The 14,074-nt window shown below is 35.0% G+C and overlaps 1 protein-coding gene across 1 annotated transcript in view; it reads right to left on the bottom strand.

Annotated features, from left to right (window-relative positions):
- Window positions 1–14,074, bottom strand: part of HIF1A (hypoxia inducible factor 1 subunit alpha) — a 45,500-nt gene that overhangs the window by 13,821 nt on the left and 17,605 nt on the right. Inside the window, exons 2-6 of the mRNA XM_065941022.1 lie at window positions 10,078–10,268; window positions 9,454–9,599; window positions 9,282–9,366; window positions 3,513–3,625; window positions 2,737–2,939 (exon numbers count right to left, since the gene is read on the bottom strand). Of these exons, the coding sequence (XP_065797094.1) occupies window positions 2,737–2,939; window positions 3,513–3,625; window positions 9,282–9,366; window positions 9,454–9,599; window positions 10,078–10,268 (738 nt within the window). The remainder of the gene's footprint in view (window positions 1–2,736; window positions 2,940–3,512; window positions 3,626–9,281; window positions 9,367–9,453; window positions 9,600–10,077; window positions 10,269–14,074) is intronic.

The following is a 14,074-nucleotide window of genomic DNA, read 5'->3' as shown; positions in this document are numbered from 1 at the left end:
AAATAGTGTTTTTAATGGACTATAAACCTGTAATCTAAAGTAACTATGCAGTACACAATTCATTTGTTCTAAGTATCATGGGGCAGGAACTATTTAATATTAAACTTCATTTTTACCTCAGTATGTTATTGTGCCGCAAACACAGTAGCTACTCAAATGTTTGAATGATTACAAGTGGAAATTAGTACAATAAATAATAGTCATTTGTGGGATATTTTGGATGTAAGAAGTCTGATATGTTAGAATTCCTCAATACTGAGCAAAATTTTTTCCATGTTGGTTCTTAATGGGTATAGCTGTGAGAAGTTCTAGAAAGCAAATTTTTCCAAAATTTTTTCCATTTTGGTTCTTAATGGGTATAGCTGTGAGAAGTTTAAAGTAACCAGAAAGCATCTATATCCTGTCAGACTCAAAATCTTACTTGGTTGGTCTCTAAGCAGGCTACTTTTAGCTGTCTATCACGACCATTTTGCTAACTTTCTGATATAAGCAGAAGGACAGTGTCACTCTCTTTCATTATCATTCTAACTCCATCACTTTCCTTTCCCACCCCTATACTTTATATACTGAGTTCAAAAACATAAAAATAGTTCCTAAATAAGGATGGGCATATCTGTTCTATCATGCATTGATATAAATACTGTCACCAAACACCATAAAATGTCTCTTAGCATTTCTGTCTTCATTTTTCGTAAAGTTAACCCCAGTGGTGAAGCAGTCATTATGTGCACTAGGCACTCAACAAACTCTTATAATCCTTACCACAGCATTTAGAAGCATGGCCCTTATTTAACAGATAAGGAAGATGAGATTTAGAACAGCTAAGTTCTAACACCCAGGCCGCACTATAAGTACCAGGACTGCAAACCAGGATTGAATCAAGAATTATGTGATTCCAAAGTCAGTGCTTCGTCACATTTTCCCATCCAGTAGGATAGGGCTTAAAATCAATTTTCTCCTATAATGTTCAATTTTAAGATAATACAAATACATGTATTATACTGTGACAAACTGATGCTCAAAGAAAAGTAGAAATGTGTCTTTAAGATCATCTGGATATAGGCAACAAAGTCAGCATTTAGTAGTCTGGTTACAAAACCTATGCCTTCAGCCACTGTGTTACAGTTTTACAGTAAAAAATGGGACAAGCAAGCAAATAATTACAAAACAGAAAAAAAGGCTATGACAGACCATATATAAGGAACAGTAGTTTTTTAAAGAAACAAGGAAAGCTCTACAAGTAGATGCAGTAAGTGACTCTTAGAAGCTAAGTTTGTGTTTGGAGTTAAGAAAACTATACTGTACTAAGACAACAAAATAGCATGTGGAGTTCTCTGGAAGTAGGGTATTAAGGGCCACATCAGAAGGGTCTTCCCATCCTCCTGATTAATTTTGGAAAATCAGGAACATCCATGGTGGTCCAATGGTAAAGAATTCACCATCCAAAGCAAGGGACACAGGTTTGATCCCTGGTCACATCCCACATACCACAGGGCAACTAAGCCTGCACACCACAACTACGGAAGGCCATGAACCACAACAAAGGCCTAGTACAGTCAAAAATAAGTCTCCTCAAAAAAAAAAAATTGGGGGGAGAAGTCAGCAGGGGCCAGATCATAAATATCTTTCCTTGCCATGCTAAGAAGTTGAGATTTATTAAATAGGTCTATTTTTTCTTTCAGTTTTTCAAAATGCAAGTCTTCTTTTAATAAATAAAAATCTCCTGCCCTTCTAATATTTTGTACAAACAAAAGTTTGTGTGTGAAGATGAAGGGAAGCAATGAGGCACTTTCACAAGACATGATCTGATTTTCACATTAGGAAGTTCACTTCTTGGAAACCTGGATGAGATTAAAAGGGCACAAATCTGTTGGCAGAGATGCAGTTAGGAGACTTTAATGGCAACAGTTCACCAAAGGTAATAAAGAGCTGAAGAACTCAATGGCAGGAAAGCAAGAGTGGAAGGAGGGAATGGAGGAGACATACACAGTAAATCTATTAAGATTTTGAAACATAATGTAGATAAGTGAGCAAAAGAAAAGTTAAGGATTACTTTCCAATTTTTGCTGAAGTTATATGTCTACACTGGTATATTAATCATGACAGGTATTGTAAGAGGAAAAACTATCTTTGAAGTTGTTTTGGGATAGGAGTGGTTCAGTCAGGTATGGAAATATTTAGTTTATAATACAGAAGAATATCTATCTAGATAAAAATATCAAATTGGCAATTAAATGGAAATAGTTATGGATCGAACTCTGTGAAACAGCACCATCAGCAAGGATAAAGCTGCTCAGGAAAAATATGTAGGATGAGGAGATGACCAAAGACTTTCCCTTCTAGTCCACAACCAGAAGTAATCCTTCCTCAAATTATGTATTGTATGTCTCTTGAGATATATTTATTTTTTTCTTTAAACAAATCAGAACACCTAAAGGAAAAAAAACCTCATCTTAATAATCACTGGATAGCACCTGCTAGAGTAAGTATGCATGGTACACAGTAAATGTTCAATAAATGTGGTTGAATTAATCTTTAAAGTTAATCATACTAAATTCTAGGATGTATGATTGTATTCAACTTAAGTGGAAGGAAGCCTGCACACCACAGCTACAGAACTAGATTTATTAAAGAGGTCTATTTTTCTTTCAGCTTTCAGTCTTTACTATAGTCAATAGTTAAAACAATTCTGTGGACTAATTAAAAATTTCAAGTTGTATTTTATATTTCACTTACCTTTCATCACAATAAGAAAATTTCATATCCAGACTGTGACGACTGAGAAAAGTCTTGCTGTCTAAAGGAATTTCAATATTTGATGGATGAGGAATGGGTTCACAAATCAGCACCAAGCATGTCATTGGTGGTTTCTTATACCCACACTGAGATTGGTTACTGTTGGTATCATATACATGAATATGGCCTGTGCAGTGAAGTACCTGAGAATGAAGAAAAACAAAGCAGTTTTTAAAAAAAACTTATGCTAGTAAAAAACAAAATGCAAAGACAGTTGAGTCTGACATGGCAAGTAAGCTTTGATAAAATTTACTATCATTAGTAGATCACTATATTTTTGAAAATCAGCGTTTTCTCTACACTACCGCTCATTACCTACTCTTCAGGTACCATAAGATTAGTCTTTGAAAAAATTTCCATTCGTACAAATCTGAGCTTGTTTTTCATTTACCTGGTCACTATACCTGTTTGATGGTTATTTCTTGCTCTGATGACGATGTTTCAAAACTGAGCAAAGAAATGATACAACAATAAATAAAATATTAATGTGTATCAAGATTTAAACACTAGGTGGTTGGCAAAGCTAACAGTGCACATAAGTTAAGTTCGTGCCTCTTAACTGATGAATTGCTAAACTTTTTTGGATACTAAATCTATAAATACAAAGGAACAGTAAGTTTTCCCTCACAGTTCTAATGCTGTCTTAATACTAGTAATGTTAAGATGCATTAATTTATCTAAAATCAGCTGCATTCACAGATCATTTTTATACTTACTTTCCATGTTGCAGATTTTATGTTCATAGTTCTCCCCCGGCTAGTTAGGGTACACTTCATTCTGAGAAAAAAGCTCCGCTGTGTATTTTGCTCTTTACCCTTTTTTACAAGGCCTAATGAAAACACGAAATAAAATTTAAAAACATAATTAAATACACAAATTTGTTACAGCAAAAGTAGCACAGTGCCCAGTTCAGTTCAGTGGCTCAGTCGTGTCCAACTCTGCGATCCCATGAATCGCAGAATGCCAGGCCTCCCTGTCCATCACCAACTCCCGGAGTCTACCCAAACCCACGTCCATAGCGTTGGTGATGCCATCCAGCCATCTCATCCTCTGTCCTCCCCTTCTCCTCCTGCCCCCAATCCTTCCCAGCATTAGGGTCTTTTCCAGTGAGTCAACTCTTCACATCAGGTGGCCAAAGTATTGGAGTTTCAGCTTCAACATCAATCCTTCCAATGAACACCCAGGACTGATCTCCTTTAGGATGGACTGGTTGGATCTTCTTGCAGTCCAAGGGACTCTCAAGAGTCTTCTCCAACACCACAGTTCACAAGCATCAATTCTTCAGCGCTCAGCCTTCTTCACTGTCCAACTCTCACATCCATACATGACTACTGGAAAAACCATAGCCTTGATGAGACGGACCTTTGTTGGCAAAGTAATGTCTCTGCTTTTAAATATATAATCCAGGTTGGTCATAAATTTCCTTCCAAGAAGTAAGCGTCTTTTAATTTCATGGCTGCAATCACCATCTGCACTGATTTTGGAGCCCAGAAAAATAGTCTGCCACTGTTTCCACTGTTTCCCCATCTATTTCCCATGAAGTGATGGGACCAGATGCCATGATCTTAGTTTTCTGAATGTTGAGCTTTAAGTCGACTTTTTCAGTCTCCTTCACTTTCATCAAGAGGCTTTTTAGTTCCTCTTCACTTTCTGCCATAAGGGTGGTGTCTCTGCATATCTGAGGTTATTGATATTTCTCCCGTCAATCTTGATTCCAACTTGTGCTTCATCCAGCCCAGCATTTCTCATGATGTACTCTGCATATAAGTTAAATAAGCAGGGTGACAATACACAGCCTTGATGTATTCCTTTTCCTATTTGGAACCAGTCTGTTGTTCCATGTCCAGTTCTAACTGTTGCTTCCTGACCTGCATACCTAGGTGCTATTCAATGAAAAGTCTCAATATGAGAACAGTGCTTCACAACTGCTTTGCTCACTCCAATACATCCAAGGGATTTAATACACTTGTAGTAAGTAACGGGTTCACAATAGCAGTGATTCCCTGAGATGATGAGATGAGAATAACACTTAATCATGTCACATTCAAGCCAGTAGAGTTGGTCAGTTTACAAAGAAATATAAGCATGGTATGAATTTGCTCCCTGTGTTATCAGTGTATAAAGCACCCCCCCAAAAAAGAACTTAAGCAAACCCTTCCAAACTTTTACTAGATATGTTAGCTCAATTTATAACAAACATTCTCAATATTTATAGAACTTTTAAAATAGAAAATTTCTTTTTAATACCAAATAACATTTTTATATATCTGATTTTTCTAAAATCTTCCTATAAAACAAGGAGGAAATTATCTCTACTTTGTTACTAGGGGAAAAAAAAAACATATTGAGTGACTTTTCAAAGCAAAGTTAGAATTAAACAACCTGAAGTGTGTTTACTCCCATTGTAAGCCTCAATAACAAATAAAATGAGATTACACTCAACTAACAAAGAGCAACTTGATTTCTTCTCTTCATTGATCAATCTGATTCAAGCCAAATACTTCATTCAAGTATTCATTATTCAGGATCTGGACTGGATATTTCAGGCAATATAAAGATGAACAAGAAACAATGCCTCTCCTGAAGAAGTTAAAAATTAAGTAGATGTAGTGAGGTCAGTGACAATACCACAATGTAAAGTAAATGCTCAAGACTTACAAGAACAATTTTTAAAAGTACAAAGAGAGATCAGGAGATAACTTTAAGTCAAAGGGAAATCAAAAAGTCCTCCTCAGAAAAAGAGACATTAGAATTTCAGTAAGTAGAGATGAGTAACAACAACATTTGGGCAGAAGGAAGAGTGAAAAACATAGACGTGAGAAAAAACATCACACATTTGGGGAACAGTGTGCATAATTCAGTTCGAGTGCATAATTCAGTTTGACTCTAATATGAAGTACATACAGAAGAGTAATCAGACAAAGTTAGAAGGGATGGTTAGGGCTCTAACTAGAGAGGGTCATGGGTGCCACAATTAGATCAGTCTTAAATATACAAATGCAGCTTCCAAAAAATTCTGAGTTGGGAAACACAATAGCAGCCTAAGGAACATTAATATTGCAGCAAAATATATGTGTTAGAATATAATGATGGTAATGAGGGACTGAGCAGCAGGCAGTAGAAGTAAAAAAAAAAAGGTGACAAAAGACAAATGAAGAGGCAGAATCTATAAAAACTTGGAAGATTAATGGAAATAAGGGAAAAGAGAACTTTTAAAAACGATCTGGAGATTTTAAGGCTAGTATATTGAAAGTGTCAAGTCAAAAAGAATACAATTAAATTTAGGCTTGCATAGCTAGAAATACTAGACTCTTAAGAAAAGAGTTCTAGTTCATACTCAGAATTACAGAACACAGGCAAGTTCGGAGAATCTTGGTGCTGATACAAGTTATTCAGGTTTACTTAAATAGGACTGAATTTGCCCTCCCTAGAAGCAATTGAAAGTGAATTTTAAAAAGATGCAACAAGAACCATAATGGCCTTGGTGATTGTATAGGAGTGTGTGTATGGGTGGGTGGGGGGGGGGGTGGGCAGGGAAGGGTTCTTGCAGTAGCAGCAGAGATCCACATGTAAAGTCTCTGAGGTATTTTCAGTCCTTCATAATCTAAACTTGAATTAGACTGCCCATTGGAAACCTAAAGCCTTTGAACTGGGACATGAAGATAAATTTAACACTAAGGTAAGTGAAAAGTACTAGCATTTTCTTAATTAAAAAAAGTTTTAAACAACTAAGTTTTCAGCTCTATAAAAATAAATACTTTATAATAATTTACTGAACTCTAAATTCTATTTTTTAAATTTAAATGAAATAAGACTATGCTGTATAAACACACCATAGGCTCTTAGTGTATCATTAAACTGTACTGTACTGTAGCAGCCCTATTTTGCTTAAAGTGAAAATCTGCATTTTTGTTTCCCAACAAAATATCAGAAATATTATTTTTTTAAGTTCATAATTAAATCAGAAATCTATTACAATAAGAGTAGTACATGTGCTTTAGCAAAAGCATTTGGTTAAAAACATACATCTAAGCTGTAATAAGTAGACTAGATCTTATTTAGAATAATGCATTAGCATCATCACCAAACCAAAACAAGACTTCCAAATATCTATGCATTTAAAATTTAGACTAAGGGAAGCACTGAGCTGCCAATACAAACGTCAAAGTATAAACACTAGAAGTTATATATTAAACTCATCAACAGTCCACTTAGGTCCTTGCTCAGAGTATATTTACTCCTTCTTTACATAGAATTCTAAAAAGTATGCATTTGCTTTTCTGAGTTCACAGTAAACACACAACATGAAACTAAAAAACAGAAGAGGGCTCCAAGGTGAGAAATGGCAGTAGGAGTGTATCGAGAGTTGGTGAACATGGAAAGAGCTCTAAAGTACTAAGAAGTATGAACTTGAACCACTCTACCTTAGTTTAACCCTCACTGTGCTAACCAAATAATCTTCGGCAAGTTACTCAGTAACTCTGTAACTCAGTTTCCTCAGTAGAATAGAAATTGTAACTTCATAGGGTTTTTAAAGGAGTAAAAGCACATAAGATGCAGAAAACAGTGTCCTGGCACAGATAATCTCTAAATAAAGGTTAACTTTTAGTAGAAATGAGATGAGGTTAAAACGAAAACCATAAAAAATGACTGAGAAAGAATAATCAATGAAGTTTAATGTAGAAACAAACAAACATACCCTTAAATGGGAGAGCTGTAAAGAACTGCAGAGAACAGTGACAAATTTTCAGTGTGGTAACTTTGAGTCATGGAAGAAAGATCAAATTATGATCCATACACTCTGCTTAAGAAGGCACAGTTATGAAAAGACTTTATTTGTTAAGATTTGTAATACACAAAGTACTTTTTTCCCAAATCTTGGAACATTTGATTATTTTTAATAATTCATTCCTAAAAGTTAAAAGTCCTAGTAGGTCTTTTTTAAAGAGATGGGAATACCAGACGATCTTACCTGTCTCCTGAGAAACCTGTATGCAGATCAAGAAGCAAGTTAGAACCTTACATGGAAGAACTGACTGGTTCAAAATTTGGAAAGGAATACCGCAAGGCTGTATATTGTCACCCTATTTATTTAACTTATATGCAGAGTACATCATGTGAAATGCCAGGCTTGATGAATCGCAAACTGGAAACAAGATTGCTGGGAGAAATATCAACAACCTCAGATATGCAGATGATACCACTCTAATGGCAGAAAGTGAAGAAGAACTAAAGAGACTCTTGATGAGGGTGAAAGAGGAAAATGAAAAGGCTGGCTTAAAAACTCAACATTCTAAACACTAAGATCAAGGCATCCAATTCCATCACTTCATGGCAAATAGAAGGGGAAAAGTTGGAAACAGTGACTGATTTTCTCTTCTTGAGCTGCAAAATCACTGTAGACAATAACTGCAGCCATGAAATTAGAAGATGCCTGTTTCTTGGAAGGAAAGCTATGACAAACCAAGACAGCGTATTAAAAAGCAAAGACATCACTTTGTCAACCAAAATCCATATAGTCAAAGCTGTGGTTTTTCCAGTAGTCATGTAAAGATGTGAGAGTTGGACCATAAAGGCTGAGTGCTGAAGAATTGATGCTTTTGAACTGTGGTGCTGGAGAAGATTCTTGAGAGTCTCTTGGACAGCAAGGAGGTCAAACCAGTCAATCCTAAAGGAAATCAACCCTGAATATTCACTGGAAGGACTGATGCTGAAGCTGAAGCTCCAATACTTTGGCCACCCAATGCGAAGAGTGTACTCATTGGAAAAGACTGTGATTCTGGAAAGGATTGAAGGCAGGAGGAGAAGGAGACAACAGAGAACGAGACAGTTGGATGGCATCACTGACTCAATGGACGTGAGTTGGAGCAAACTCAGGGAGATAGTGAAAGACAATCTGGTGTGCTGCAATCCATGGGGTCACAAAAGTTGGACACGACTTAGCAACTCAACAACAACAACAAAAAACGCAAGGGCATCTGTAATATAATACTATGTAATTGAACTATATAGTCTTCAATTATTATGAACAATCTGAGGGGTCAAATAAGCAGTTATGTTTTAAAATTTGGTGAACTTTTTCTTTTTCTTGGGCCTTCAGAAGCTTGAACCCAAACTAGCCCTTAACTTTAATATTAAACTATGTAAAATCCTATTATTTGTATGACTGACTTCTTTGCCTTAATGTTAATATTAAATTAACTTACTTGGTCCTGATTTTTATTTATTTTTCAATTTTATTTTATCAAGTCTTATATCTCTATTTACAGAATTAGATGGGCTTTTTTCAAAACGTAGGTATTTTTATGAAATTCGTAAAAAATAGAAAACATGGATATAACAAAGAACAGAGTAACATTTTATGAAGCATGAAATGAGGTTTTGCCTTAGGTTAGTACAATAGCAAAATTTTAAGATTAGTGATAGTATCCAATTAAGTAAAATCACCTGTCACAACAAATCAAACAAAAAACTTTTCTTCTCACCATTTCTGTGTGTAAGCATTTCTCTCATTTCCTCATGGTCACATGGATGAGTAAAATCAAACACACTGTGTCCAGTTAGTTCAAACTGTAAAAATAAAAACATTTTAAAAATTAGATCTATAACAAAATCATAAACACATACAGAACAGCTCTTAATATGTGGGCATTTTACCTGAGTTAATCCCATGTATTTGTTCACATTATCAGAAATGTAAATCATGTCACCATCATCGGTGAGAACCATAACAAAACCATCCAAGGCTTTCAAATAAAAGCAATTCATCTGTGCCTTCATTTCATCTTCAATATCCAAATCACCTAAAGAAAAAGTGGTTAAAATTTTATACTTAAGTGATAGTAATATTCAGATGTTTTTATAAAACTTTTCCCCAGATACTTTATTTAATACATGTAGCACATATTTTTTTCCATATATTTAAATTTTTTTCTGTCAATTTTTAATACAGAACAGTCAAGGCCAGAGAAGAGAGACTAAATTTAGATTTTCCAGCTGTTTTTAATGATTATTTAAAGTAATGAAGCAAGGCAAACCACTGAAAAGAGAAGGGTCATGTCATTAAAAGCAAGATAGATATAGGTAGGTAGGTAAGTATGGCAAGAGAGAAAGAGGGGGAGGGAGGCCAAATCTTAACATTCCTGACTGAAGCTTTAAGAGCAGGTAATAAAAAGGATATCATGTTAAAGAAGTGAGAGTGTGACCACCTTGCAAAAGTAATTTCCAATTACTTCTGATCTTTAATTTTTAGACCTATCATGTCCTTGTAAAACAACTCACCAGCATCCAGAAGCTTCCTCACACGCAAATAGCTGATGGTGAGCCTCATAACAGAAGCCTTATCAAGATGCGAGCTTACATTATGGGGGAGTGGCAACTGATGAGCAAGCTCATAAAAAACTTCAGACTCTTTACTTCGACGAGATCTGGCTGCATCTCTAGACTTCTCTTTTCGACGTTCAGAACTTATCCTATTTAACAAAAAAGGAGGAGGAGAGAAAAAAAAGAAATTTAAAAGTTTGCCTTTGCTTGAATAAAATTCATTTTACATTTTTCTGTTTACCATGAAAGGATTAGAAGATGCCATATAATTGTATAGAGATTTATCCTACTACATAAATGTATTTTTACAAGACAGCTATACAATTCTTTGGATTACTGTGGACAAAAGGAACTCTCACAAGAAGTCGAAGATAAAGCTTTTTATCTGTCCAAACCAAGTGTTTCCTCCCTGGCACATCAAATTGGAGAAGATGTTTTTGATTTGGCCAAAACCTTACAAGTAGCCTGTATATCTAAGGCTACTTTCACAGCCATTCACAAGTAGTCTTAACTTAGAGCTTTCTTACCCTCTCCCCTACCACACGAGCATTACAGACTATAAGCTGTAGGAATTTATATTAGCATCTATAATCAGCTACTCTTTTCAGCTTGCTTACTCCCTTAGCAGTCCCTGATCTTTACTGACACGAAAGGTACCAAATAAATGCAGGGGTATGAAAGAAAAAAAAGATGTGGTGGCACAATACTAAAAATTTAAGAGAACAGGCTAAGAAAGACTGATGGTGAAGATGCATGCATGTGTGCTCAGTCATGTCTGACTCTTTGTGACCCCATGGACTGTAGCCCACCAGGTTCCTCTGACCATTGGATTTTTCCAGGCAAGAATATTGGAGTGAGTTGCCATTTCCTTCTCCAGGGGATCTTCCCGACCCAGGAATCAAACTTGACTCTCCTGCACTGGCAGATGGATTCTTTACCACTGAGCCACCTGGGAAGCCCAAGAAAATTACTGAGGGTGTCAATATAATTATGTATCTTTAGGCAACTCTTCCAAGAATAAAACCAGTTAGAAAGATTTTCATAAGTCATCCAAGCAGAACCATCTTTCTTTGCATTATCTATTCCTCCTGACCCAGCTGAAGGTAGACAAGGCTAACCTGGTTCTAGCCTTAACTGCTTCTTTAGTAGCTATTGTTTATTAAAACCTACTACATATCAAATATTACCCTGTAATATTTGTACTTCTCTCAAAACAACCTATAAATAGATTAAATATTATCCCTATTTTACATACTAGGAATCTGGGATTCATTAGGTTAAAAATAGCCATGCTGTAGCAGACAGGATTTGAATGCAGGTGTTTTCTTATTTAAGAAATGCAGGTGTTTTCTTATCTCTGCTCTTCCACAAGGCTTTATCTTCTTAATGCAGAATGCGGCTTCTACCTCAAATAGTCAGCTGCTCTCCCTATGACCCTCAACCTAATCCAATTAAGTCAATTATTTATTAAATGCTGAAAATAACCATTACCATTTACTAAGCACTGGGCAGTATATTAAGGATCTTGCCAGCATTATTTCAGTTAATCTTCCTTATATTCTACAAACTAAGTACATAATTGCTTCCACATAAATCTCTTCTCCCTCCAGCAACCTGCAAAGCTACAAAGATTCAATCACAGAAGTAATATTCCCCAAAACAAGCAAGGTGCTTCTCAGAGTATACTCCTGTTAAGCTGTATAATAAAAAGTGAAATTTTCGCAGCTGTGTTGTGACAACAGTGGTGATACAGTTTTCGCACTTGCTCAAGTTTGTGTGCTCATCTGACTTTTATACTTTCGTAAGGAATGTGAATATTTGCTATTATTAATAAGTGAACTTTGACAGAAAAAGTTCAAGCATCTAGATCAATTTAACTTGAGAATCTTGAGATTTAAGGTGAGCTATTAAAAAATATTACTACTTATAACTTGGTATTTGTGAATCAGGATTATCTCAATGCTGTAGAATTTAAAAAAAAAAAAACACAAAAATATATTACATGCTAAGGCTAACATGAAAATCTGACAATGTCCTCAGTCTAAAACTTCATTTTTTTATTTGCATCCATTGTTCTCACTGACTTTAAGTAAATGTTTTAAATGTACAATAATAAAAGCTTAACATCCCAGACACTGTTTCTCTCACTTTCCCCTTTTGGATTGGCAGGTAAGAGGCAGCAATGGCAGTGAGAAACACATTCCTATCTGGTTCAAGTAAAATCAACAACAACAAAAACACGGTGATAATCAATGATCTCATGATAAACATGGATATTGGTTCAAATGCCATAATTAGTCCAGGTAATCAGAATTTTACCAGAAACTTCCATCAGATTTACTAAGCCCTCTTTCATTTAATTACTCAACCAAATCTAAGCTACCAACAAATTACTACCCAACTGAAATACTTGGGAAAAACAAATCCTTTATTACATATTATATACTTTTAAAGGGCATCTGATCAAGCTAACCATCATGATGCATCATCTCCATACCTTTAGAAATATTTGTATTGTTCAGAACTTTGAAGATAATGATTGTCCAAGATATGGCAACTAAGTTTATAAGACAAATCCATTACAAATGACAGTTTGGATAAAACATTTAAAGGACAATGTATAAGCTAGTGAAGACTGTGAGAACAGGAATTTGAGCATTAGCCGAATTTTGGGGTGGGGGGGGAATAACCCTTAACAAAGAAGTAATATGATACCTCAAGAGTTGACAAACCTAAATTAGATGAAGAAGGTGATGAAAATCAGTTTATCTTCTATTCATAATCAATCTAGACATAAAGCAATCAGGAGACCTGTAATAAAGATTTAATGAACAAATTTATCTGGTGTTCTTCACATGTGACTATAGGAGTTCTTAAAACATTTCTCAGGTTAAAGCTAAAACTTCCAAAACTCTTAATAAAGTTTCAGCATCTGAACTGCCCAGTTTCTTGTCTACTCACAGGAAGGCTCTTTTTATCAGGTCATACCCCACAGAATTATATTACTATTGACCAAGAATTATTTCTGGTAGAATATGGAGTCTAGGTTCCACAAAGGTGAATCCTGTACTATTTACTTACTTAGATGGCAAAATAAAACTTTTGTAGACCACAACAGGCAGATTTTTAGCATGCAAATAAGTGCACCGTTTTTCTCTAAATTATCAATTCCATCTATATTGTTTTTATTAAGTACAGATCAAGTAAAGTTCTGCTATTACTATGTAATAGTAGGTGCCATTCATAATCTGATAGTCATGCTAGAAACCAGTCAAGAGTACAGTAAAAATTCTGTCTTTTGAATAGTTTGTTTACCCGTTTCCATGACCATTTTAGAATCAATGTTTGAGTAAACTAGCAATATAGCTAAATCTTTGTGATGCTCTAGCTTTCACATGCTTATTATTTCATTATTATTTAACATACAGTACTGTACAAAGAGCTAACAGTTATATCTTCATATGATTTTGTATAGGAAATACATTTACAGCTGCTGTCTGATTCAGTTTCTGTGTACAGAGTTCATGAATAAGCAATAGCCATTTTACAGAGAATGCCTATTATTCTTCAGATTAGTAAGAATACAAGATAATTGCATATATGTTAATTCATCTGTATTGTCTACTAATTGTGCAAGAAAGGCCTGTTGGCATTCCTAATTGTAAATATGTATGACTTTAAGAACTGAAGTTAGATCATAATCATTCAAAATGTTAACAGATGATCAGACATTTTTAATAAAGTTAGTGTATAAACTTCTTAAAAATCAACTCTGTTATTTGCTACTTTAAATATTCTTTCTGACCTTAAAGGAACAAGTTGTTGTTTTGCACTTCTTGTGTAAGTATTTATATAAGATAGACATTCTGAAGTGAAACTCCATGATCTAAAGGATGTGGCATTTAAATTATCCTTTCCAGAATGGTTTGTTTTCATTTTTTAGTCTCTGGCAACC

Source organism: Muntiacus reevesi, chromosome 7, assembly GCF_963930625.1.
Source record: "Muntiacus reevesi chromosome 7, mMunRee1.1, whole genome shotgun sequence".
Lineage (NCBI taxonomy): Eukaryota > Metazoa > Chordata > Mammalia > Artiodactyla > Cervidae > Muntiacus > Muntiacus reevesi.
Note: the sequence above shows the minus strand (reverse complement) of the source record. Positions and strands in the feature narration are given on the sequence as shown.